The sequence below is a fragment of the Bufo gargarizans genome, chromosome 8 (assembly GCF_014858855.1).
Source record: "Bufo gargarizans isolate SCDJY-AF-19 chromosome 8, ASM1485885v1, whole genome shotgun sequence".
Taxonomy (NCBI): Eukaryota; Metazoa; Chordata; class Amphibia; order Anura; family Bufonidae; genus Bufo; species Bufo gargarizans.
The window spans coordinates 176,900,373-176,926,531 of NC_058087.1; the positions used below are offsets into that span (position 1 = coordinate 176,900,373).

The 26,159-nt window shown below is 49.3% G+C and overlaps 1 protein-coding gene across 2 annotated transcripts in view; it reads left to right on the top strand.

The window, feature by feature from the left end:
* The first annotated feature begins 4,068 nt into the window (after window positions 1–4,068).
* The window catches only part of CCNF (cyclin F), a 28,070-nt gene continuing 5,979 nt past the window's right edge, over window positions 4,069–26,159 (top strand). For both annotated transcript variants that reach the window (XM_044303732.1, XM_044303733.1), the window contains exons 1-14: window positions 4,069–4,188; window positions 9,836–9,990; window positions 10,126–10,232; window positions 11,048–11,115; window positions 12,836–13,050; window positions 13,549–13,602; window positions 14,318–14,422; window positions 20,611–20,688; window positions 20,784–20,932; window positions 22,457–22,621; window positions 22,716–22,839; window positions 23,857–24,037; window positions 24,582–24,669; window positions 24,891–24,990. In XM_044303732.1, the coding sequence (XP_044159667.1) occupies window positions 4,176–4,188; window positions 9,836–9,990; window positions 10,126–10,232; window positions 11,048–11,115; window positions 12,836–13,050; window positions 13,549–13,602; window positions 14,318–14,422; window positions 20,611–20,688; window positions 20,784–20,932; window positions 22,457–22,621; window positions 22,716–22,839; window positions 23,857–24,037; window positions 24,582–24,669; window positions 24,891–24,990 (1,602 nt within the window). In that variant the 5' untranslated portion in view covers window positions 4,069–4,175. The remainder of the gene's footprint in view (window positions 4,189–9,835; window positions 9,991–10,125; window positions 10,233–11,047; window positions 11,116–12,835; window positions 13,051–13,548; window positions 13,603–14,317; window positions 14,423–20,610; window positions 20,689–20,783; window positions 20,933–22,456; window positions 22,622–22,715; window positions 22,840–23,856; window positions 24,038–24,581; window positions 24,670–24,890; window positions 24,991–26,159) is intronic.

The following is a 26,159-nucleotide window of genomic DNA, read 5'->3' on the forward strand; positions in this document are numbered from 1 at the left end:
TCATGGTACTCAAGGGAGTATACACCGTCCACTGCAATCTTGTGGATTTCTACTCTTTGGACAATCCCCGAACTAAGGTACCTTTGCACGCTGCAGATTTGTTGCAGAATTTTCCACGACTAAATATCAGTTCCATTCATTTGAATGGAGCGGCAGGCACATGGATCTGTGCAAGCCCCTTTCAGGTGAAAATTCTGCAACGAAATCTGCGGTGTGTGAAGGCATCCTTATTAGTAGGGTCCATGACAATAAGTTGATCAGAAAGCTTTCCTCTGCTGGGACCTCCCGATCAGCTGTAATCTATGGGGAAATCTGGCAGTAAGGGCTCATGCGCACGGCCATTGTTCAGTCGTGCCCATATTGCGGCCCGCAAACAGGGGGTCCCACAATATGCGCGCAGCGGCCGTGTTCACCCCACATCACAGATGCAGACCCATTCACTTGATCCAGAAGGTCCGATGCGGAACGGAGGCACGGAACCCCACGAAAGCACTGCGGGGTGCTTCCGTGGGGTTTCTCTCCGTGCCTCCTTTTTTTGCGGTGCGGACGGATCACTGACCCATTCAACATGAATGGGTCTGGATCTATCTGCGGAATCCACACAGATGTTGCCCGTGCATTGGGGACTGCAGACTGCGGTCTCCAAAGCACGGAACGTCCGACCAACGGCCGTGTGCATGAGCCCTAAGTGTTACAGTTGCCCTCCAGCCCATCCCAGGAGTACCGGAGCCGGAATACGGATGGATTTCAATACACTAATAGGTCACTCTTTTGGCCTGCATCTGATGAATAAGGGCCTATGGTTATGTTTGACGTATGCGTCAGGATGTTTCCCAGCGCATATGACAAATGTACTCTGCAAAAGCAGTGTGAAAGCCTTAGGCACCACGACTTTGGCTATGCTTAGGATACAAGTGCACATACACACTGAAGGGCCACTATACAATGTACGGCGCTGTGATTGGTGAGCTCAGAGGAGTGCTGGTGCCTTCTCAAACAGCTGGTGTTCCTGGGTGTCGGACCCCCACCAATCAGTTATAAAGTGTCAGAAAACCCCTTTAATTACACAAAACACGCTTGTAGGAGAAAGTTTGTAATATACTTACCATCTAGAACTTGCGTGGATCGGCCTCTCGGGACCCTGGTCATGCGATGCTCCTCCTCTGAAAATCCAGCATCCATGGTCGTCACATCCTTTAACAGGTTTCTGACATGGGCTGTGGACACAGCAACAACTATTCCTCTCCCCTGCGCATGCACAAACTCCTAAATCTGCCTCATCTTATGTGCCAGGGAAAGGACTAGTTCTGGCCCCATCCACCAAGGAAGTGATTTATTGTCGAATTCCCATGCCGGAAATCCGGTAAAGGACGTGACGTTGGCAGAAGCTGGATTTTCAGAAGACTAAATGGTTCCTAAGAGACCAACAGATGCAACTTCGAGACAGTAAATTGTATTGGAAAATGTCTTCTACAGGCGGGTTATGTATAATTAAGGTGGTCCGGGAAAACCTTTTTAATGTCAGCCAAACGTGGATCAGTTCACCGTCTAATGTTTATTGGGGCGTCTTATGGCAGATGTTGGAGGGATCAGGCTGTTGGCAGAGGCGTGCATAAGTATCTGGATAGTATCAGGCACGAGATAGCTAGGGTCAGGCAAGATGTCCGGCCCTGTCAATCAGGCGGCAGGGCGAGCGTCTTCAGCAGCAGGGACTTCCCCTTGCAGGTAAACTCTTGTTGCTGAGGTGAATTGATTCGTATGACTCGATATACTACTCACATGCTTCCCAACCGTCCGAGATCCGGCGGGACAGTCCCGGATTTCAGTGGCTGTCCTCCGATCCCGGTACGGGGGAGGTATGTCCCACTTTCTGGCAGCTGTCCCTGATCCATAGGAAGCAAAGACCGCTGGCTGTAATGATGAAGCAAGAGCCGTAGGTCAGCTCTCCGGGAGCTCTGTGTGTCCTGCTGCTGCTGGGGAACAGGGTGAGTATGTGGAGTTTATTTTTTTTACTGCCTGTGAAGGGGGCACTTTACTGGGCATATTACTGTGAGGGGCACAGCTAGGCATATTACTGTCAGGGGGCACAACTTGGGTATATTACTGAGGGGATGCACATAACTGAGCATCGCTACTGTGAGGGTGAACATATCTGGGCATTGCTACTGTGAGGGGCACATATCTGAGTATTGATACTGTGAGGGGCATATATCTGAGTATTGATACTGTGAGGGGGCACATATCTGGGCATTGTTACTGTGAGGGACCACATATCTGGGCATTGTTACTGTGAGGGACCACATATCTGGGCATTGTTACTGTGAGGGACCACATATCTGGGCATTGTTACTGTGAGGGGGCACATATCTGGGCATTGTTACTGTGAGGGGGCACATATCTGGGCATTGTTACTGTGAGGGGGCACATATCTGAGCATGGCTACTGTGAGGGGGCACATATCTGAGCATGGCTACTGTGAGGGGGCACATATCTGAGCATGGCTACTGTGAGGGGGCACATATCTGGGCATATTACTGTGAGGAGCATATATCTGAGCATGGCTACTGTGAGGGGGAACATATCTGGGCATATTACAGTTAGGGACCACATATCTGGGCATATTACTGTGAGGGGCACATATCTGAGCATGGCTACTGTGAGGGGGAACATATCTGGGCATATTACTGTTAGGGGGAACATATCTGGGCATATTACTGTGAGGGGGCACATATCCAAGCATGGCTACTGTGAGGGGCATATATCTGGGCATATTACTGTGAGGGGCATATATCTGGGCATATTACTGTGAGGGGCACATGTCTGGGCAAATTACTGTGAGGGGCACATGTCTGGGCATTGCTACTGTGAGGGGCACATATCTGGGCATCGCTACTGTGAGGGGCACATATCTGGGCATCGCTACTGTGAGGGGCACATATCTGGGCATATTACTGTGAGGGGCACATTTATGGTCTGGCCCTCTTCCTTTTCAAAAGTTGGGAGATATGTACTCTCCTCTACACACAGAATATTATAAAACTGGACGCTTGCAGCCACCACTAGGGGGAGCTCCATGGATAGGAATTTATAGTTTACCATTCAACTGAGTGGAAGCTGAAAAGATCTCTTTGCATTGAGTTAACCTAGGGATGGCTGCAGGACAATACAGAGATTTAGGTTAGGACGTAGGAGCTGGGCCAGTTCTTACCATGGGCCACATAGCAGGTTCGCCTCCATGGTAAGTGGCTACTGTTATAAGCAATTCCTGCTACATGTGTATTGAGAACAATCCTTTTCCCAATAAGCCCTGATATCGCCATATTGGGAAATTAGCTGTTGTCATGGCAACACAGAACATGGAGGCATCTGGAGGAGTATGACCATGCGGCTTAAAGAGCTGGCCACGCCCCCTACCCAATCACAAACCAGGCGTGTTTCGAATTCTACAGGCGCGCCTCCAGCTATGCGCTCGCCTCAGCATGCCACAAACCTCAGGTAACCTCGGCAGCTTCCTGCTTTGTTTCGATTGGCCAAATCGGCGTGACGTAACGACGGGGAACGCCCACTGGTGCAAGCCGATACTATCACTTTCGGCTCGGTTTAAAAAAAAATGAATCGCGCTGATCTCTGGGAACAAAAGAGGCGGTGTTGTTCAGTCACGTGATAAAAGGCGCGTTCCTTACTGGTCAATCAGGGAAAGGGAATCGAATCGGTAAAGGACATGAGTAGTAAGGGCAGGAGGCGGTCAGTTGGATATAACCGCTTCAAAATGAGAACGGAAGGGTTGCTAATAAATAGATCTATAGTTCTAGGTTTACCCTGAGATAAATGCCAAAAAAACATAAGAATCTGCGAACTCGCCAGAGGGACTGTTTTTATGGTAACAAAAGTCGACGCTAATTGGTTGGATTTGATATGGATTCCTGAAAACGTATTGGCTGTAGGGGGAGGTGTGGGCGTGGTTATCTGGGTCCCTCTTTACCATAGGGTGGGCGGGGTCTCAATACTCTAGTGGGCGGGGATGTGAGCGTGAAGTGAATGGGAAGAAGTTGGAGGGCGTGGTTTTAGGAATGGGGGAAGCGCGGCCCAGCTTCTAACCCACACCGAAGTCTGACTGCTGCGCCTGGCGGCTGTCCTGTACCCCTGCTCGGCCATCTACCTCATTCACTGCCGGAATGAAGGGAGGCGGTAAGTGCATCCTGGTACTCAAAGCCTCACACATGGACTAACCCTTGAAATCTGCCATGCATCAGGCTGAAGCAACCTGTTGCCGCTTTAGTGCTGTGGCACTACAAGTCCCAGCCCGGCCTCTAGATAGCCACAGCCTTTATGATGTCAGTTTATCCCTAGCAGCTGAGGAGCAACAGCTTCCCTAGACTTTGATTCATCCAAAGCTCCATTTGTAGACTACCATGGTCAGGATGAGGATATACCTCTCATTGTACAGAAATATAGTCCTAGAATCAATCGGTTACACGTAGGATTCGAACACTTGTGATCATCCGCTGGGAATTCACCGTGATCGTACTGGTTAGGGGTCCCCGGGTTGGGCCCTTGGACACGGCGGTGATTATTCCAGGTCACTTTTTGTAAGCCATTCAGTGCTGGAATTCTTGTATGTCGGTGTAAAGTCTGGTGATCCCTGCCGAGCTCCTGCCCCAATGAGCTGCTACTTCCTGCTCTCTGGATTTTAAATCTCCCTCCAAAGTTAGTTGAGAGTTTAGGAGGGGGAGCCCCCCACCCCCCTGGTGTGTGAAATACCTCCGTATTACTTACACTCAACTTGTGTGGATCTGAAGATGGGTTGGGGGTTCATGTATGTTTTTTATGGATTCATTTTGTTTTTATCTTTTGATTTTGTTATATTATTTTTTTTTTTTGAATAGGCTACTTAAATTTTAAAAATAACAATAAATTGTCTCCAAATGGCCCCTAAATATGTTACAATTCTTGTCCAGCCTTACCTATTACTTTTATGAAATATTCAATATATTTATGTAGTCTTTTATATTGGTTTGTATTGTGTCTGTCATGTATGATTATTATTATGAATTTTTTATTATCTATTTGTACACTTGTATATACAATTTAAGAGCGTTTACAGGCAATGCTCAGAGTTGTACTTTAAAAAGCAGATGCTGTAGACAGTAGTTGTATTTTGATATGATTGCATTTGTGCTTCTTTCTGTGCCTTTAGCATACAGTGATACATAGACCCTCTCATGCTATCAATATAGTGCAGATTGTCTTACAGCATGTGGATTTAAACCAGGGCTGTGTCATTGCCATTTCAATAGACCTGTGAATTCCCCCAATTATCATGTGTATTTGATGGGTAGACTAATTGTTTGTGTGACTGGTGGGACGGGCGGGTGAGGGTTTGAAAATCAACTTCCAGCAGCAGCCGGCCATGCCTATAGGGGGAGGGAGCTCTGCTCATTGATCAGGGCTGGTTTCCTGCAAGGGGTTAAGTTCCTGTAACAATGTCACCGCTTTTGCAGCTTTATTGTTAACCCCCTTATACAGTCTTTAGACAGGATGATTGGTATTGTAGTAGTGTACTGTGGAGTATGTATCCTTGAGTCTCCCCCCAGGACTTACAATATCACAATTCCCATCATCTCCTCCAAATAAGGTTCTTATGTTACTGCATCCTATATAAGGAGTAACAACTCTGTATACGTAGAGAGTAGGGAAACCATGGCCTAGTCGGCCCTGATCAATGAGCTGAGCTCAGTCCGTACGGTTGTCACCTAGCTATCCCGAATGGCGAATTACAATCCACAAACCAAGAACATTGGTGTTAAAGGAGTTTTCCGAGATTTTGATATTGATGGCCTGTGCTCGGGTTAGGTCGTCCAATATCGGATTGGCGGGGGTCAACACCCGATCAGCTGTTTGAAAATTCCGCAGCGCTCACTCGTCATAGGTCATGTGATGCCACGTTCATCGGTCACGTGGCCTAGGCGCAGCTCCGTCCCATTCAAGTGAATGGGGTTGAGCTGCAACACCAAGCACAGCCACTATACAATGGACAGCGCTGTGCTTGGCAATCTCAACAGCGGAGGTGTAGGGTGTGTGGCCTCTGTCGAACTGATATTAACAATGTCCAAATCTTGGAAAAAACCCTTTAAACATTACATAAATGGCCACTAAACCTATAAAGATGTAATCATTGTTGCATGCTTTGCTGAGTAATTTGCCGTTCAGGATCCTAGGAAAGCTGGGTGACAACCCTACTGACTGAGCCAAATTGTTGTCGACTTGGCAGAAAAGAACAGATCAGCCCCCAGGGACTGACATTGATGCATGTCACATTCCAGTAGTGGACACCACAGATTCCAGTGTGGAGATGCATCAAAACTGGTGCAAAGACGTGGGGCAGTTGCTCACAGCAATCTGGTTGGGTGCTATGGGCTTCTGCGTTGCTCTTTGCACCAGATCTGAGATGCCTCCCAAATGTCTTCTGCGGCCACCGATTTGTGCTTGGCTGCCATATTTTAAGGGGGTTTTGGGTGTTAAAGTGGTTTTCCGAGAGGGCTATTTTTTTTTTTTTTTACTGATGACCTGTACTCTGGGTAGTTCATCAGTTTCTGATCAATGGGGGTTCAACACCTGATCAGTGTGGGTCCAGCTTCTCTCTGCTCGCCAAGCACAGTGCTGTACATTGTATAGGAGCTGAGAGCCCCATAGAAGTGAGTGGGGTCATGTGACCGATGAACGTGACGTCACTGGCCTAGGGAAAGCTGCGAGAACCTGTGGCGCTACTGCCTTCTCAAACAGCTGGTCGGCGGGGGTCCCGGGTGTTGAACTCCCACCGATCAGATACTTATGACCTGTCCAGAGGATGGGTTACAGTTAGTGTTGAGCGAACTTTTGTTTTTAAGTTCGTCGTCTAAAGTTCGGGTTTGGGTTATCGAAGAATCATGTTATGGATTCCGCTACCACGGACATGGTCCGTGGTAGCAGAATCCTTAACGCGATTTTTCGATAACCCGAACTTTAGACGCCGAACTTAAAACAAAAGTTCGCTCAACACTAGTTACAGTAACAAAAATAAAAAAAACTCTTAGAAAAAACAATGCTGATGTATTCCTAGGATAGGCTATGAATATCGGATTGGAGGCCACCTGACTCCTGGCCCCTCTGCTGATCAGCCATTGGAATAACACTGCTGCTGCTTATTCGGCCTATGAAGTCACGTCCATTGGTCGCACAGCTTTGGCGCAGCTCAATCCAAAAGTGAAAGGGATCGTGACTCATTACCGAGGACAGCCAGTACACAATGTAGGGCGCTGTGCTTGGTATACTATGACGAGGCCGCAGCTCTCATCGGAACGCCCCCGTTTCTTTTAGACAGCTGATTGTCAGGGGGTGCTAGGAGTCCCCATCCGATCGGATATTGATGACCTACCTTGTTTCATATGCCTTAGTAGGGACTCCTTTGGATGTATAGAGATGGAGCTAAACAAACACCGCAATATCAGATGCAGCCCATAGACAAATGTAGCCCTCCCACTAATATATAGCAATACGCAGAACAGGAAGTTCTGCTTGGGAATCCCCTGCGACCTCCATATTATGTATCTCACATAGTCCTATTCAAACCTGTTGTAATATGGCTGACAGATATAAGCAAGCTCCATAAGGCTTGCATTCAGACTGTGCATTTGAAAAATAAGCACGCACAAATGCAAACCTGTAAAGGCACCCAAAACCGCATGTGCTGCTTGTATGCCGCACTGTCTGAATATACATCAAGTAAATTTTAATTGAATTTCCTTAATATGGGTGCCTGTAACTGACAACATATGGTCCTGACAATAGATGCACTTGGCTCATTTTGCTGTCAGCTCCCAACTGTCTTCTACAGCAGTGGTCTCCAGATGTTGCAAAACTACAACTCCCAGCATGCCGGGAGTTCTCATTTTGAAACTGATTAGTTGCCTAACAGACCCACAATCAGATTCCACCTTTCATTTTCCAGAGGAGCTCTGAAAAATGAAAGGCAGAATCTGTTGGTTGCTATGGGCAACTAAGTCAGCTTTCCTTTACACCAGTTTCAATAAATATCCACCATTGTCCTCGGCCGGTGACAGTTGCATTGGGGGAGCAGTTAAAGGGGTTTTCTCACTTCAGCAAATTACATTTATCATGTAGAGAAAGTTAATACGAGGCACTTGCTAATGTATTGTGATTGTCCATATTGTCTCCTTTGCTGGCTGATTCATTTTTCCATCAGAATATACACGGCTTGTTTCCTTGGTTACGACCACCCTGCAATCCAGCAGAAGTGGTCATGCTTGCACTCTATAGGAAAAAGAGGCCGGCGCCCCCCTTTGCTAATGTGACTGTCACAGGCTGAGAACTGGATGTGACAATGGCTCAAAGCAGCGATATTAACGTTTTTGAGCGACGTTGCCATTACATCTCTAACAGACGTGGTATTACTCGCTTGCTGAGTGGGAGGCAGGTTGTCAATTTTTTTCCTGTCAAAATCCCGAGAAATAATGGAGCTGATGCTTGGGGACTGAAGGGGAATCATTGCTACACGGTTTACTCATTAATAAGTGGAGCAGTTACCATAGAAACCAATTGGGTCTTCACTTCCATTTTCCAGGGGCCTGAACGGTGACTGGTTGCTCCGGCCATGGCACCATTTTACCGTTGCACCAGTTTCAATATGTCACCCAGAGATATTAGTACCTTTTCATTTTTGTTACTAGAGCCTTTTTTTGTAACACCTCAGTTAGTGCAGCCATATTGGTTGTCGCCTCTGGTTTAGCTTCTATAACACCTGTGGTAAATTTATAATCTCGTCAGCATGGTCAGTCAGCGACGATGTGGCGGTGTATGAGAAGCGGACTTAAAGGCGACGACTAGTACAGTTACCCTTCCTCTTGTCAGGTTGGCAAAAAAAGAAAGGAACTGAAATAGTGAGAAGTAATAGGGTGTTGTTGTTGTTGTTTTTTTTTTTTTTTTTTTTTTGCAAAATATAAAGCGCCATATGTTTGCATAGTGTGAATATACTCTTAAGGCTCTACAAGTTTTATACCTTTATGTGAATGAGGTAGGGGGGGGGGCGTTCACTGACAGCAAGCAGAGATCTTATAAATGAGATGGTATCCAGTATACCAGGGATCAGCAACCTTGGGCACTCCAGTTGTTGTGATACTATACCTCCCCAGTATGAACACTTCCATGGCTGTTCTCAGAAGTCCCGTAGAAGTGAATGGTGCATTATGGGAGTTGTAGTTTCGCCTACAGTAAAACATTGCCTTGGTGTTCATAACCGAAAAAGGCGAGATAACAGGTCAGGGCATTGTGTGAAGGCAGCGAGATCGCTGATGTGTAGAGACGGGCCCACAGGAAGGGTCACGTTATGGGGCAGCTGTAGGATTTCTGCTCTTGGCTTCAAATTACAATGGAGGGAGAAGGACAGAGGGAGGGCCAGGGACTTGTCAGAGCATGACAGTAGCCGATTAGGAATTTACCGTAATTCCCTTTCTTACTCATTACTTATAGTGCTTATTGGACTTGGTGGCTGATCCTGTAAAATTTGGTCACCCCCAAAATCCTCTACTCGTTAATACAATGGGAGAGGTTTATTAAAACCGGTGCAAAGGAAAACTGGCTTAGTTACCCATAGAAACCAATCAGAATCCACCTTTCATTTCTCAGAGCTCCTTTGGAAAATGAAAGATGGAATTTTATTGGTTGCTATGAGCAACTAAGCCAGTTTTCCTAGTTTGCACTATTTTTGTTAAATACCGCCATGTTTGTACTTTTATAAGCTCAGGGTCCTGGCTCATTATATTACTTTCCTTCTTTACAGTCCTGCATTGCCGCTGCTCAAAATGTTTTGCAGCTCCTCCCAAGCGGCGAGTGAAACGACGTCCGCGGCTCCTGACGCTGCTCGGCCTCCCGGAGGATGTCCTTCTCTATATCCTCGAGTGCCTTCCTGTCGTGGACATACAATCCATGCGCGATGTAAGGATTTATCCAATGTCATTCACTTCCTTGCACAGTCGAGGGTGGGGGTTTGAGGCAGTGGATATAGGGGGGGGGGGGGGGGGGGTCTAGGACAGTGGGGGTTACATGTACTTACTGTCTTATCTCTTGCAGGTTCATCCTCACCTGAGGTCCTTGGTGGACACTCATTGTAGTGTATGGGCTCGAGCGTGCTTCCAAGATATATGGCCATCTTCGGAAAATCTGCATCTGTTTGAGCGGTAAGATGACTTGCTCTTTAAATGAGCTGTGATTTGTCTATAAAAAGCTTTATGCATTATTAAAATGTTGAACACAAAAGTGAGGGAAAAAAGCCCCCAAAAATACGCTGTTTGTATTGCATTTGCTGATTGACTTACAGCTGTCATCTGGTGGCAGCCATTTTGTGGAAAAAACCTGTGTGAGAAACAACCCTTAAAGAGCATCTGTCAGCAGATTTGTACCTGTGAAACTGGCTGCCCTGTTGCACGAGCCTGTAGGTGTAACAGCAACACCCCCATTGCTCCTAGAGGCTCATTTGCATATATTAAAACATCATTTTTTTCGCTGCGGGCTCCACAGCATTAGGGCTCATTCACAGGAACATAAGAGCTCTGGGCCCCTGCTGCGGTCTGCAGTGCATGTGCACTCCGTGCTACGGACCCATCGACTTGAATGTGTCTGTGATCTGCAAGATACAGCAAAAGATAGGACATGTCCCATCTTTTGCGGTGTGGAGGCAAGGACCCGAAAGCCCATGGGCTTCCAATCCGTGCCTCCGCTCTGCAAAAGATGAGGCATGTCCTGTGTTTTGTCCCTATCTTGCTGGATGACAGACCCGTTCAAGTCAATGGGTCCCAGCACACAGTGCCAGTATATTGCGGACCCGCCGTTTGCGTCCCATATTACGGGCAGGGAGCCTTTACTTTCATGTGCATGAGGCCTAACTGGCACAAAACCAGTGTGTGTGTGCTGCTACCGGGATAGGCTGTAGATTTTAACATGCAGATATCCATTCATGTCTTGTTTTTCAAAAACTATCCTCTCTTCTTATTAGGGCCGCAGAATGTGGAAATTTCGAAGCCTGTGTGAAGTTGGGAATTGCCTACTTGTACAACGAAGGCCGTAAGTTGCATTTCTTGTAGTTTAGCTATTCGGTTCTAAGTCCATTAAATGACTCGCTAGGCCTTGTCCTCAGCAACCAATCAGAGCTCAGCTTTAATTTCTTAAAGGGGTTGTCCGGGTTCAGAGCTTAACCCGGACATACCCATAATTTCACCAAGGCAGTGCCCCTGACTTGAGCATCGGAACAGTTCATGCTCCGAGGCACTCACTTGCCCTCCGCAGGATCGCCCACGGCAAGGGCTCTTTTATTTACAATAACGCACTGCTGAGGAGATGCTTCCGCCCAGCAGTGTGTTAGGTGACGTCACCGGTTTTGATGGGCCGGCTTTAGCTCTGCCCTAGCCGTTTTACAGGCTAGGTCAGGTCTAAAGCCTGCCCATCAGTGCCGGTGACATCACCGGGCTCACTGCTGGGCGGAAGCCTCCGCCTGGCAGCCCGAACATCACCGGAACTCCTAAAATGCCTTTGCCCTGCGCGATTCAGCGCAGGGCAAAGGAGAGCATCGGAGCATGAGCTTCTCCAATGCTCGTCAAGGGGGGCTGCCTGGGTGAAAATGGGGATATGGCCAGGTTCATCTCTGAACCCAGACAACCCCTTTAAACTGCTCTGGATAAATGAAAGCTGTCCTCTGATTGGATGGTATAGGCAACAAGGCTAACTTTGCTGTCAGGTAGCTCCTTTTACACCTTCCCCTAGGTCAACAAACCAAAGTACCATGTGTTGCCTTTATGTACGTACGCCTATGCAGCTTGTTTTACAGCCCGTGCTTACATTAGTGATGTACTTGCTAATGCAGTAAAACACTCTTAAAGGGGTTGCCCCATTACAGCAACTTCTCCACGGAATAGGGGATGTGTCTGATCGGCGGAGGTCTGACCGTGAGAATGGGAGCCCTCGTTCCCCATTTAAATGGAGCGTTAGACACACATGCATGTCTGCCACTCCATTCGACTGTGCGAGACTGCCGGAGATGGCGGACTACAAGTGATTGGGGCTCTCTGGCAGCCCCATAGAGCTGAATGGAGCCGCAGCGCATATATGTGACTGCTACTTCATTCAAACTGGGGAGCACAGGTAGTCAGGCACCCACTGATTAAACACTTACCCTCTAGGTCATAATTGGACAACCCCCTTAAATCAGGAATTCTGAACTATAGTGTTTTTTACTCTGGATAGGTCATCAGTTTCTGATCGGTGGGGGTCCGACACTCAAGACCCCTGCTGATCAGTAGCACAGCACCGTCCATTGTGTAGTGGCTGTGCTTGATATCGCAACTCTGCCCCATTCACTTCAATAGGGGCTGAGCTGCGCCTAGGCCATGTGACCGATAAACGTAGACACATGGCCTAGGAAAAGCTGGTGAAGGCCGCGGTGTTGCTGCGAGTGCTGGTGCCTTCTCAAACAGATGAACACGAGGATCCCGAGCGTCGGACCCCTACCGATGAAATACTGATCGCCTATCCAGAGGATACGTAAGGGAAAAAAAAAAAAAAAAAAACTTAGAAAACCCCTTTACATTCTGCTCTTCTGTGTCTTGAGATATTCCACATTATGTTGTAGTCCTGTATTGAAAACCATTGCCAGATTATGAGACTTTTTAGATTTTCTTCTATGGCAGATTAAAGGAATTTTGCTGTGCATTTCAGATTGCAAATTCAAAGCTGCAATCTACAATAATAAAACTGGTTTGCAGTCATCCATTTTGATTTGTGGTTTCAGTGTCTATGTCTGATGACGGTCGGGCTGAAGTGAACGGATTAAAAGCCTCGCGTTTCTTCAGTTTGACGGAAAGGCTGAACCCTGGGGCAGGCCCCTTTGTTTGGTTGTTTATTCGCCCGCCTTGGTCTACCTCAGGAAGCTGCTGTAAGGCTGTGGTGTTTGACAGCTTGAAGGAGGAATGCCAGGGTGACTCCAAGGAAGAGGTTGTGATGGGGGTAAGCAGTCGGAGAATAAAATTAGGAAACCTTTGGAGCCCATGCCTACTTTTTATTATCAGGGGCCAAATCTGAAGCCTTCCTACAAACTGTACATTGTGTTGTCATGGGGCATTTTATAATGTTGCCTAAGACTAGAGCTACATGGCAACTTCTGGTCGCCTTCAAATAATGGGGAAAATTATGACATCCTAGATCAGGGATCAGCAACCTTCGGCACTTCAGCTGTTGTGAAACTACAATTCCCAGCATGCTCCATTCATTTCTATGAGAGTTCCGAGAGAAGCAGAGCAAGTATGCATGCTGGGAGTTGTAGTTTCACAACAGCTGTAGTGCCAGAGGTTGACTGCTCCTGTCCTAGATGATGGTTGGTAAGGTCAACCGTATTTCATTGCATGATCATAGCCTCATAGTTGCAAGAAATATTTGTCATTTCTATAGGCATTCCCTCTTATGTTAGTTTAATACTTTTTTTCTTTTTTTTCCCCCAATATTAAGCCTCTCCGAGGATCTTTACAGTATTGTTTGGCCAAGGTGCTAAGCTTGTTTGAGGTAAGTTCTCTACTGCATGTACAGAGCTGATAAATGGCGGAATACCACATATATTAGATTATTAGCCATTTGTAAAAATAAAGAATTGACTTAGAGGAGGAATCCTCCAAAAGCACATTTTAATGCCTAATTTTGCAGATATGCAAAATACAGATGCCATTCGTGTTGCTTCCGCATACTTTGCAGACCAGTTCACTTCAGTGGGTCTGTGGTTGCCAATTTGCGGCCAGGTATAGGACAAGTTCTACCTTTTTGTTTTATTAAAGGGGTTATCCAGAAATTAAGATTGATGACCTATCATTCAGGATAGGTGCTTGGAAAGCTGTCGGGAGTGCCACAGGTTCCTGAAATGGCTAATTAGCAAGGGTGCTGAGACTCGAACCCCTGCCGATATGACAGTGATGACCTGTCCTGCAGATGGGTAATTTTTATTTCCTGGCTAACCCCTTTAAGGCCACCATACACATTCGTGTATTGTAGGCCGAACCTCTGTAAGGGGAGCTCCTGACCATGTCGGGGGAGAGAAAAGTGAATATTTTCACCCAATTCTTGTGTTTGGGGAAGTCGGGAGAGCTGTCATACGATCATTCACTGACCGCTATTAATTATATATCGACCGCTTTAGTACAGAGCACTTTTATGTAAAATGCTTATTACAAACCATTTGAGTATGGTCTTTGTAGTAATACCGCTTTCGTTCTGTGCCCCCTTGCAGGATGAAGAGAAGAAGAGGGAAGCTTTAGGATTTCTAGAAGCTTCGGCCTCTCATGGCTGCCTGCACAGCTCCTTCCTCTTGTGGGAATCGAAGCAGAAATCTGCAGTGAGTTTAATTGGGTTTTGCTTGATGTCACGTGAAATTATATTATCCTGCCTTTGAGTCAGGACACTGGCACCATCTCTGGCAGCATCAAATGTGTGTTAGATGTATCTGCTGGTAATCCACTTTTCTCGCCCATTTTCCTTGGGGGACACAGACCTTGGGTATAGCTCAGCTCCCTAGGAGGCGTGACACTAAGTAAAACTGTTAAGCCCCTCCTCCATCAGCTATACCCTCAGCCTGGAGATAGAGGCTACCAGTTTTAGCTTAGTGTCCAAGGAGGCAAGACACTCCCTGCTACTGCAGGGCTGTTTTCTCCTTGATATTTTATTTTTCTATTTTTGTTATTTTACTTTTTCCTAGGGATACCAGAGACGCATTTGACCTCTCTGCTCTCCCGGGGTTGAGCTGCGCCAGTGCCAATTTATCTGCACTGCTGCCTCCCCCACAGAAGCAATAGGAGGATCTGGGCAGCAATGGCTCCCCTACATCCCGCCAGCTAGGGGGTCGCCCGCACGCCAAGCCCCTCTACCAGCTTCCTGCCACTGCGGTGCCAGTGGCTGAAGGGGCGACCCTGCTGGAAGGAACTGAGGGTGAAGACGTCGTTCGGTGAGATGGCTATTCCAGCCCATACCCCGTCCCTATTTGCAGCACCTACCCCTCTGGGTAAGGGGGGCACCCGTGGTCGCTTATTCTGAGCGCTCAAGCAGACCCTCCCCAGCTCCCCTCAGGTTATCCTCAGCAGGGGGGCCGCGTTATCCTCAGCAGGGGGGCCGCCTTCCTCCACGCCGTTCCCCCCACGCTGCTTTCTTCAGCCCGGCATTCTCTCTCCCTCTCTCCCTTCCCGCCGCCGCCCGCTCCGTTCCGATCGGGGGGCGGGGCTTATGCCCGACATGGGCAGATCGCGGTGGAGCTTGTTTCTCGGCGAAACAGGGGACTTGGTGGCAGAGGGTCACCCACCTGGGCAAATCGCCGCACTCCAGGGGCCTGCGGGCCCTTTATTTTCTGGCATCTGGCTTCTTCTTAGCCCTGAGAGCATTTTCGGCAGCAGGGGGCGTGGCTTACGCGCGCGTCCTGTTGGGGGCGGAGCAAGCGCTGGAGGGGGCGGAGCTTGTTTTCCCCGCGATTCTGCTGAGATTTCCCGCGCTTCCTCACTCCTGACAGGAAGCTGAGACACGGTGGGGGACTCTAAACTCCTGTGTACATCGCTCGGCTTCTGTGGGCGCTATCTGCTGGCTCACTGTTGTTGCTGCTCTCTGCTGCTGCTGATCTGCTCCATCTCTACTCCTGACGTTCTTCTGAGGCACTGGTAGGACAGTTAACCCTCTCCTAACCCTCCTGGCCATAGCTGCTATAACCCTTTGTGGTCTCTGTATTAGAGTACAACCACCTTTCAGCATGTCAGATCCCACGGGTGCCCCCAAACCCTGGTACCATGCCTGTACCGCCTGTAAGGAACTTTTTCCGCGTGGACAATCTGAGCCGCATTGCCTTGCATGTCAGGCCCCGATGCAGGGCCCGCTTCCCGCTGCGACCCCCGGTGCCTCTGAACCCCCTGACTGGGCTAGGTCTCTGTCTCAGGCAGTGGAAAGCCTTACACACGTAGTGGGCCGTCTCGTGGATAGACCGCCTCTCCCGCAGGCTGCCACAATCCCTGTCGCACCCGCTGGGACTACCGTTTCTGCCGCCCCCACTGGTTCCCTGCCTCCCAGCGAATCTTCCAGGGCCCGGCATACTCAGAAACGTTCAAGGGTTGAGCGCACATCTTCTCCAGATGCTTCGCTCTCTCCGCCATGCGTGCGAGCTCAGTCGAGTCTATCCTCTCAAAGGGATACGCTTTCTGAGGGAGAACTGGCGGATTCGGACGTGGACATGGACTCAGAGCTTCCGTCCAAATTGGCGTCCGCGGTGGGGCATCTTATCGCTAGCATCCGTGATACCTTTCAGATACACGATGACCCCCCCAGCTCCGAACAGGCCGGCGTGTCCTTTCTCCGCCCCAGACAGGCCTCCAAGGTTTTTCCCATACACGCTGATTTTTCTTCTGTGGTATCCAAGGCTTGGACCCGGCCTAACGTCCGCTTTATTACACCCAAAAAGCTGGACATTTGCTATCCCTTTCCAGCGGATTCTGTGACCACGTGGACATCCCCGCCTAAGGTTGATCCTCCCGTGGCTCGCCTGTCCAAAAGCACTACTATTCCGGTACAGGACGGATCTTCCCTCCAGTCTGTTGAGGACCGTCGTACGGAATCCCTCTCCAAGGCCATATTTACTGCCTCTGGTTCGGCCCTTAGACCGGTCTTTGCCTCAGCCTGGGTTGGTAAAGCGGTCTCTGAATGGGGTTTGCAACTGGAACGGGAGTTAGGGTCGGACGTCCCTGTTCAGGACCTCCGCTCCTTAGCCCAACTAATTGTTCAGGCCGGAAAATTCGTCTGTGAGGCCTCCCTTGATGCGGGTGCCCTCATTGCCCGTTCCTCTGCCCTGGCAGTTTCTGTCAGGAGGGAACTCTTGCTGAAGGTTTGGGCGGCGGACGCCGCTTCCAAACGCTCTTTGGCCGGCCTACCATTTACGGGTTCCCGCCTGTTCGGGACCCGTCTGGACGAACTTATATCAGAGGCCACGGGTGGGAAGAGTACTCTCCTAGTCCAGGCCAAAGGGCGCCCCCCGTGGTCGCGCTGGTTCGTCCCGGTTTCGGTCCTTTCGCAAGACCACCGGGTCTAGACCCGCGGCCAGTTCTTCTTCCTCTGGCCCAGTCCAAGATAGGCGCAAGAAGCCGTTTTTTCGGACGCAACCTACCTGGCGCAAGTCCCAGCCTGCACGGGCTCCCACAGGCCAGCAGCCCTCTGCCTGAAGGTGCGCCCCCACCCACCCGGGTGGGGGGCCGCCTTCTCCTGTTCAGGAACGTATGGCGGGCCCACATCTCAGACGCATGGGCGCTCGAGATTGTATCTTGCGGATACAAGATCGAATTTGCGTCCATTCCGCCAGACCATTTCTTCCGATCCCGTCCTCCGCGGGATCCCGTACGAGCGGCCGCCTTCTTCGCGGCTATTCGCTCTCTAATGGACAAGGGTGTCGTCGCCCCCGTGCCTCCGACGGAAAGGTTCAGGGGGTTCTACTCGAACCACTTTGTGGTTCCCAAGAAGGAAGGCTCAGTGCGACCGATCTTGGACCTAAAACGCCTGAACCGTTTTCTCCGACTACAGAGATTCCGGATGGAGTCTCTCAGGTCCGCAGTGGCCTCCCTGGAAAGAGGGGATTTCATGGTTTCGATCGACATTCAGGATGCATACCTCCACGTTCCGGTTGCTCCATGTCATCACCGCTTCCTGTGCTTCGCGGTGGGGGACGATCACTTCCAATTCGTCGCCCTTCCCTTGGTCTGGCGACGGCTCCTCGGGTGTTCACCAAGGTCCTGGCCCCTGTCTTGGCCCTTCTACGTTCAAGAAGTGTTTTTCTTCTCCCATACTTGGACGACATCCTGGTCAAGGCACCCTCCTTCTCTCAGGCATCCGGCAGTGTGGACCTCACCCTGGAGACCCTGACGTGGTTCGGTTGGGTTATCAACCACCCCAAGTCTTCCCTTATCCCCTCCAGACGGCTGATCTTCCTGGGGATGCTCCTGGATACAGAGTTGGCGGAGGTCCGCCTCCCGTCGGACAAGCGTCTGGCCCTTCGCGGGTCGGTTCACAGTCTCCTCAGTCATCGCCGCCCTTCCCTCAGATCCAGCATGCGGTTGTTGGGAAAGATGGTTGCCTGTTTCGAAGCGGTGCCGTTCGCACAATTCCGATCCCGCACCTTTCAGAGGGCAATTCTGTCGGCCTGGGACAAATCACCGGGGAGTCTGGACAGGACCTTTCTTCTGCCTCCCCTGGCTCGGGCTTCCCTCAGCTGGTGGTTGCATATCCCTCTAAGGGGGAAGTCCTTCCTCCCACTGAACTGGCTGGTGATTACCACCGATGCCAGCTTACGGGGGTGGGGGGGGGGTTTTCCCTCCCCGGTCCGTCCAGGGCGTTTGGTCTCTATCGGAGTCCAGACTTCCAATCAATATTCTGGAACTGAGGGCGATTTTTCTGTCCCTCAGACACTGGACCCATCTACTGAAGGGCCACCCTGTTCGGATCCAATCGGACAATGCCACGGCTGTGGCATACATAAACCATCAGGGAGGCACTCGCAGCGCTGCAGCGATGCAAGAGGTGTCCCTCATTCTCCTCTGGGCGGAGACGCACGTGCCGGCCTTATCTGCGATTTACATCCCGGGGGTGGACAACTGGGCGGCGGATTTCCTCAGCCGGTCCACCATCGACCCGGGAGAATGGTCCCTGCACCCAGAGGTGTTCGAAGCCCTTTGTCTTCGCTGGGGTCGCCCCGACGTGGACCTCATGGCTTCCAAATTCAACCACAAGGTCCCCCTATACCTGGCCAGGGCACGGGACCCGAAGGCATACGGCGCCGACGCGCTCGTCCTTCCGTGGCGCGAATTCTCCCTTCTGTACGTCTTTCCTCCTTTTCCCCTCCTGCCACGGGTTCTTCGGAGGATCGCGGCAGAGGGCGTTCCCGCGATTTTAATCGCCCCGGATTGGCCCCGCCGGTCTTGGTACGCCGACCTAATGTTGCTGTTGGCAGACACACCGTGGCCACTGCCCTCCAGGGAAGACCTTCTCTCTCAGGGACCGATCTTCCACGAGCATTTAGGCTCGCTACGTTTGACGGCGTGGCTATTGAGACCGCCGTCTTAACGCGACGGGGTTTCTCCGCGGACGTAATCCGCACCATGATCCGTGCTCGTAAGCCTGTATCCTCTAGGATCTACTATCGGGTTTGGAGGTCCTATCTGGGGTTCTGTGAGTCCCGGAGCATCCCTCCTCTCCGATTCTTCCTTCCTCCAGTCGGGTCTGGACCTGGGGCTGAGCCTCAGTTCTCTGAAGGGACAGATTTCGGCGCTGTCTATTCTTCTCCAGCGTCCCCTGGCCCCTCTAGGGCCCATTAAGACCTTCTTACAAGGGGTGGCTCACTCTGTTCCGCCGTACCGCCCTCCAGTTCCTTCCTGGGACCTGAATGTGGTGCTCTCGGCGCTCCAATCCGCCCCCTTCGAGCCTTTACGGGAAGTCTCCCTTCGTCTTCTGTCCTGCAAGGTCATCTTTCTTGTGGCCATCACGTCTCTCCGACGGGTGTCGGAGTTAGCGGCTCTTTCTTGCTCCGACCCTTTCCTGGTCTTCCACCAGGATAAGGTTGTGCTTCGGCCTGTCCCGACCTTCCTGCCAAAGGTGGTTTCCGCCTTTCACATCAATGAGGACATCGTCCTTCCGTCGCTCTGTCCCTCTCCTTCCCACCCCAGAGAACGGGAACTGCACCGTCTGGATGTGGTCAGGGCGTTGAGGATTTACTTGGAGGTCACCGGATCCTTTCGGCGCACGGACTCCCTGTTTTTGGTTCCGGAGGGTTCGCGCAAGGGTTTGGCGGTCTCCATGGTGGCTATTGCCCGTTTCATTAAACTGGCGGTGTCTGAGGCTTATCGAGCCCAGGGCAGAGCTCCGCCTTTCGGCATCACTGCTCATTCCACCAGAGCAGTCGGTGCTTCCTGGGCGCAGAGGCATCGGGCCTCGGCTGAACAGTTGTGCAAGGCAGCCACTTGGTCCTCTCTGCACACTTTCACAAAGTTCTATAGAGTGCATACGCATGCATCAGCGGATGCTGCTTTGGGCCGCCTGGTTTTGCAGGCAGCGGTTTCCTGATGCTCTGGTGGTGTTCCGCCTTGGGTTTGTGGTCCCTCCCTTCTTGGACTGCTCTTGAACGTCCCAAGGTCTGTGTCCCCCAAGGAAAATGGGCGAGAAAAGGAGATTTTTGTATAACTTACCAGTTAAATCTCTTTCTCGCTCTTCCTTGGGGGACACAGCACCCACCCTTCTGTGTTTGGTTACAGGGTTATGGTTTGGCGCCCCGTTGGGTTGCTGGTTGGTTGTTCCTGTTATTGGTTGTTTTCCTTTCACTACTTGGACACGCAACTGGTAGCCTCTATCTCCAGGCTGAGGGTATAGCTGATGGAGGAGGGGCTTAACAGTTTTACTTAGTGTCACGCCTCCTAGGGAGCTGAGCTATACCCAAGGTCTGTGTCCCCCAAGGAAGAGCGAGAAAGAGATTTAACTGGTAAGTTATACAAAAATCTCCTTATTTTGCTTTCTTAGTTGTCTGACCCCGGAAGATACCTACAGAGCCTGCGGCAGTTGCGAGATTATGCGGCGCGGGGTTGCTGGGATGCACAGGTGAGAGTATGTCTGATTTAGGTTAATGTGGATTTCGTGCCATGTATCTTAAGATTTTTGCCAAGCCCAAGTATCAACGTTCTTTTCTTCCATAGATTTCTCTGGCTAAATCCTGTGGGCAAAAAAGTCAGTTTGGCCAGGAGCGGACAACCTCTGACCTTGTATCTCAAGTCTTTCAGTCATCTTTCCCCATCAACAAAGCTAGCATCTTTACCAAGCAAAAGGGCATGAATGACACTATGCGGTGAGTACTGGATGCCACCCAGTTTCCGAAACTGGTCAGTGAGAGACAGACTTCTGGCACCCCCACCCATCAGCTGTGATGCTACATCCATCGGCAACACGGCCTTTCTGCACCTCTCTCTTAGGCTACACTCACATGACAGTGTTTTGCGGTCTGAAAAATTGCGGATACGCAAAACACGCTTACCGGACTTGTGTGTTCCGCATTTTGTGGACCGCACATGGCCGGTGTTATATAGAATACAGCTATTCTTGTCCCCAATTGGGGACAAGAATAGGACATGCTTTAAATTTTTGCGGCGCTACGGAACTACAGATGCGGACAGCACACAGTGTGTTTTCTGCATCTTTTGCATTAAAATGAATGGGTCTGCGCCTGTTCCGCAAAATTGCGGAACGGATGCGGACTCATTCATACGGTCTTCTAAATGTACCCTTATTCAAGTGAATGGGATTTAGCTGCAAAACCAAGCACAGCCACTATGTGGTGCATGGTGCTTTAGCATACTATAAAGAGGCTGCGGTGCTCGGCTCCGTCAAATCTGATTGGTGGGGGTGCTGAGAGTTTGAACTTGCCCCATCCATCATATTGATGACCTAGTTTCAGCCTGTATGATGCAGCAGAACTGAATTCATATTTCCACTTTTTGGTACTAAAAACGGTCAACAAGCTTGTCGACAGACACCCCTAGCAGCTTAGGCCTCTTTCACACTTGCGTTGTCCGGATCCGGCGTGTACTCCACTTGCCGGAATTACACGCCGGATCCGGAAAAACGCAAGTGTACTGAATGCATTTGAAGACTGATCCGTCTTCAAAATGCTTTGTGTTGCTATGGCAGCCAGGACGCTATTAAAGTCCTGGTTGCCATAGTAGGAGCGGGGAGCGGTATACTTACAGTCCGCGCAGCTCCTGGGGCACTCCAGAGTGACGTCAGAGCGCCCCATGCGATCACGTCATCCATGCGCGTGGGGCGCCCTGACGTCACTCTGGAGCGCCCCGGGAGCCGCGCGGACAGTAAGTATGCTGCTCCCCCGCTCCACTTTACCATGGCTGCCAGGACTTTAGCGTCCCGGCAGCCATGGTAATCATTCTGAAAAAGCTAAACGTCGGATCCGGCAATGCGCCGAAACGACGTTTAGCTTAAGGCCGGATCCGGATCAATGCCTTTCAATGGGCATTAATTCCGGATCTGGCCTTGCGGCAAGTCTTCAGGATTTTTGGCCGGAGCAAAAAGCGCAGCATGCTGCGGTATTTTCTCCGGCCAAAAAACGTTCCGTTCCGGAACTGAAGACATCCTGATGCATCCTGAACGGATTTCACTCCATTCAGAATGCATTAGGATAAAACTGATCAGGATTCTTCCGGCATAGAGTTCCGTCGTCGGGGCTCTATGCCGGAAGAAAAGAACGCAGGTGTGAAAGAGCCCTTAGCGGGGCTCTCGCAATGCAATGGGTCTGTTTTTTTTTTTTATCATCAGATTACTATCCACTCCCTTATGGACTACTGTTACACATCTCTTCCAGGTACATCCTAATAGACTGGCTGGTAGAAGTGGCTACAATGAAAGACTTCTCCAGTCTCTGCTTGCACATGACTGTAGGTCTGGTAGATCGATACTTGAAGCTACGTACAGTTCCACGCGCTCGTCTCCAACTTGTGGGCATTGCCTGTATGGTGATCTGCACACGGTAAGGGCTCCTGGCCAAAAATTCATGTTTGGACTAGTTATATGATCTACTGTATATCATTACCCCGATTCTAATGTCTTATCTCCTTTCCCAGATTTATTAGCAAGGAGATCCTGACAATCCGTGAAGCCGTATGGCTTACCGATAACACTTATAAATATGAGGATCTGGTACGGATGATGGGAGAGATTATATCTGCGTTGGAAGGAAAAATAAGGGTAGGTTGCTTACACAGTTTATTTTAAAATGTTACACCATCAATCTTGCTTTCCTTCTCGTAGTCATTCTCACTTGGGCTTGCTTAAAGAGGACCTTTCACTAGAATAAAACTTCTAAACTAACTATACAGACATGTAGAGCGGCGCCCAGGGACCCCCCTGCACTTACTGTTAAACCTGGGTGCCGCTCCGTTCTCCCGTTATTGCCTCCGGTATCTTCATAGTTAGGCTCTACCCAGGGGAACCTGCCGGCGTCTCATTCTCCCATGCTGTAGCACTGGCCAATCGAGCGATTTACCTCTGCTGTATGGCGACACATGATGGTTACTACAGTCTCTCATCCTTTGTTTCTGGGCTGCAGATCCCTATTTACACAGCACAATGTGCTGCCCAGAAATTATGATTTAATCTGCTGCATGAACAATGATTTCACCCGATGAACGAGCGTTTGCCCATTCTTCGGGTGATCGGCAGCATATTTACACAGGCCTGTTATCGGAAACAAGCACTCTTACTAATGTGCGTTCCCAATAATCGACAGACAGTTGTACAGTGTAAATCTTCCTTAATGGGGATTGTCTCATCAGATAATGGGGGCATATCACTAGGATATGCTCCCATTGTCTTATAGGTGCAGGTCCCACCTCTGGGACCTGAACCTATATCAAGAACAGAACCTTTTAAGGTGGTGGAGGGAGCTCTGTGCATGCGCAGCAGCCTTCTATTAATTTTCTATGGGGCTGCGGAAAATTGACACTGCTTAGGCCATTTCTGTTGGGGCCATAGAAGTGAATGGGAGCGGTGGGCGGTCATGTGCGGTGTGCTCCCTTTCATTTCTATGGGAGAGATAGGGCACTTAGCACACAGTGACATGTGTTTTGTGCGACAAAAAGGGTACGACTACACTGCCTCCAGACATTTTTTATTTTTTTGTAATGATAGTCAATCAGTGTCCTGCTTTGTTCTTTATCTGTGCCTCTACATGAAAATCCAACTTCTCTGTTTTACACTTTGCAGTTGCCCACGGTTATCGACTACAAGGACGTCCTTTCCCACCACATCTCATTAGACCGAGGCACCCTGCACCTTTGCAGCTACATTTCCGAGCTGTCACTGCTGTTCACAGAACTTTCTGTGTATTCTCCAGCCCAGCTAGCTGCCGGCGCGCTGCTGCTAGCGAGGATCCTGCACAAACAAGGTGGGTCCATGGCTGTAATAGATTCAGTCAGTCTGAGTTAATTAAAAGAGCAATTCCAGCTTCGTGTGACGCAAGTTATGAAGGATTTCAATGAAGGGACCATTAAAATGCGATAAAAATCAATTTTCATAAGTTCATGGTAAGTTATAACTTTAGTTCTACATATATACTTTACAGCCAGGCCATAGATGCAGACTTGATCACTGTGTAGATCCTGTGGCTAGTAAGAAAAATATCTGAATCTTGCAAGCCAAGGCGCAATGCGGTACTGCAATTACTTTCCATAGATTCCAATGGAATTGATGAAAGTGTGATCAGACCATACAGTAACTTCAAATGTCATAGAAATGGGCAAAAAATTTGCAAAAAAAATTGATATGAAAAACATGCAGGTTTCTTATTAAACCATAATATGTAGATTTTGGTAAATTGATCAGACTTTAGCCATGTTTGGCATTTCTATATATAAATGTGTACTATATTATAATGTCCTATATCATTGCATAGGTTTCTGATAACATTACATAATTCCTCTTTTCTACAGCACTTCCATGGCCAGCTCAGCTGGTAGAGTGTACGGGTTTCACCCTGGAACATTTGACCCCCTGTGTGCTGCTTCTGCATAAGAAATGGTAAGCAAGCCCTATAAACCTCTCTGGAGAATGTTTGTTTGCTAACTGAGGCGTGAGTCACTTGTTGGCTCGCCTCCCATACACTACACTACTAATGCTGATCTGTAGAATGACTAATCCCTGGGCTGCTGGTGTTGAATACAAACCAGACAGTGGAGATGTACAGCACACCGTTTCACAGTTTTTTTTTTTTTTTTTTTTTTTTTTTTTTTTTTTTTCAGTTTCCACGATGATGCACCAAAAGATTACCGGCAAGTGTCTCTTACTGCTGTGAAGCAGAGGTTTCAGAATGACCTCTATGGCAATATTAGTGAAGAAAAGGTGAGACCTTATATTTTGACAGTTGTAATGAAAACTTTCCTGTGCGATGCAGTCTTAAAGCTCATGCACACGAACATTGCGATCCTGCTGGTGATTGTTGGGAGGCAATCACCTGCTCGCTAGAGGAGGAGGCTGCTGCTGCTACTACATGCAGCGGTCTCCTTCTCGGCATGGGGATGAGCGATCGCTAATGGCATCGCTCGCCCCCATACTGAATCATTGTTTGCCGGCAGCAGATTGTGATTAGACAGCACGATTTGCTGCCAGCAAACAATGATTTTTAAACCTGTTGAAAGATTCCAATTGCTTGTTCATCAGGTACATTAGCAGTATTGGGGTACTTTCACACTTGCGGCAGAGGATTCCGGCAGGCATTTGTCAGACTGATGCGGATCCGTCTGACAAATGCATTGAAATCCGTTTTGCCAAACCCTTAATGCCGGATCCGGCACTTATACATTTCAATGGAAATTAATGCCGGAGCCGGCATTACGGCAAGCGTTCAGGATTTTTGGCCGGAGAGATAACTGCAGCATGCTGTGGTAATTTCTCCGGCCAAAAAACGTAAGAGGGACTGAACTGATGCATACTGAACGGAATACTCTCTATTCAGACTGCATTAGGATAAAACTGATCAGTTTTTTTCCGGTATTGCGCTCCTGTGATGGAACTCAATACCGGAAAAGAAAAATGCTAGTGTGAAAGTACCCTTAGGGTAAATGCACATGTTCAGGATTTATGTGCAGTCAATCTGCATCAGATTTTCCACATGCAGATTTTACTCTCCCATTGAAGTGATTTGAGAAAATCCGTTAAAGGGAGTCTTTCACGTCGATTCACCAGACTTACGTCCACGGTATCCCCCCTATTAAAACTGTGCTTACCGTATGTTGCTTGCTATCATTGTTCTACCAAAAAAAAAAACACTTTTAATCCATCTGCAAATTAAGTTAGGTTGGGGCCTGCGCATGCGCACGGTATACTGTGATGCCCCGGACAGACTGTGGTCATTCAATGCGCATGCGCCGATATCGCGGTCATCTGCGCGGGATTACCGACGGGAGGAGGGAGGTTAGAGCAGAAAACAAGGGCGGGCAGACACGGCGGAGGGGGAGTGGATTTGTATGAAAATTACCCAGGGGCCTGGGCACCGGCCGTTGTAACGCCGC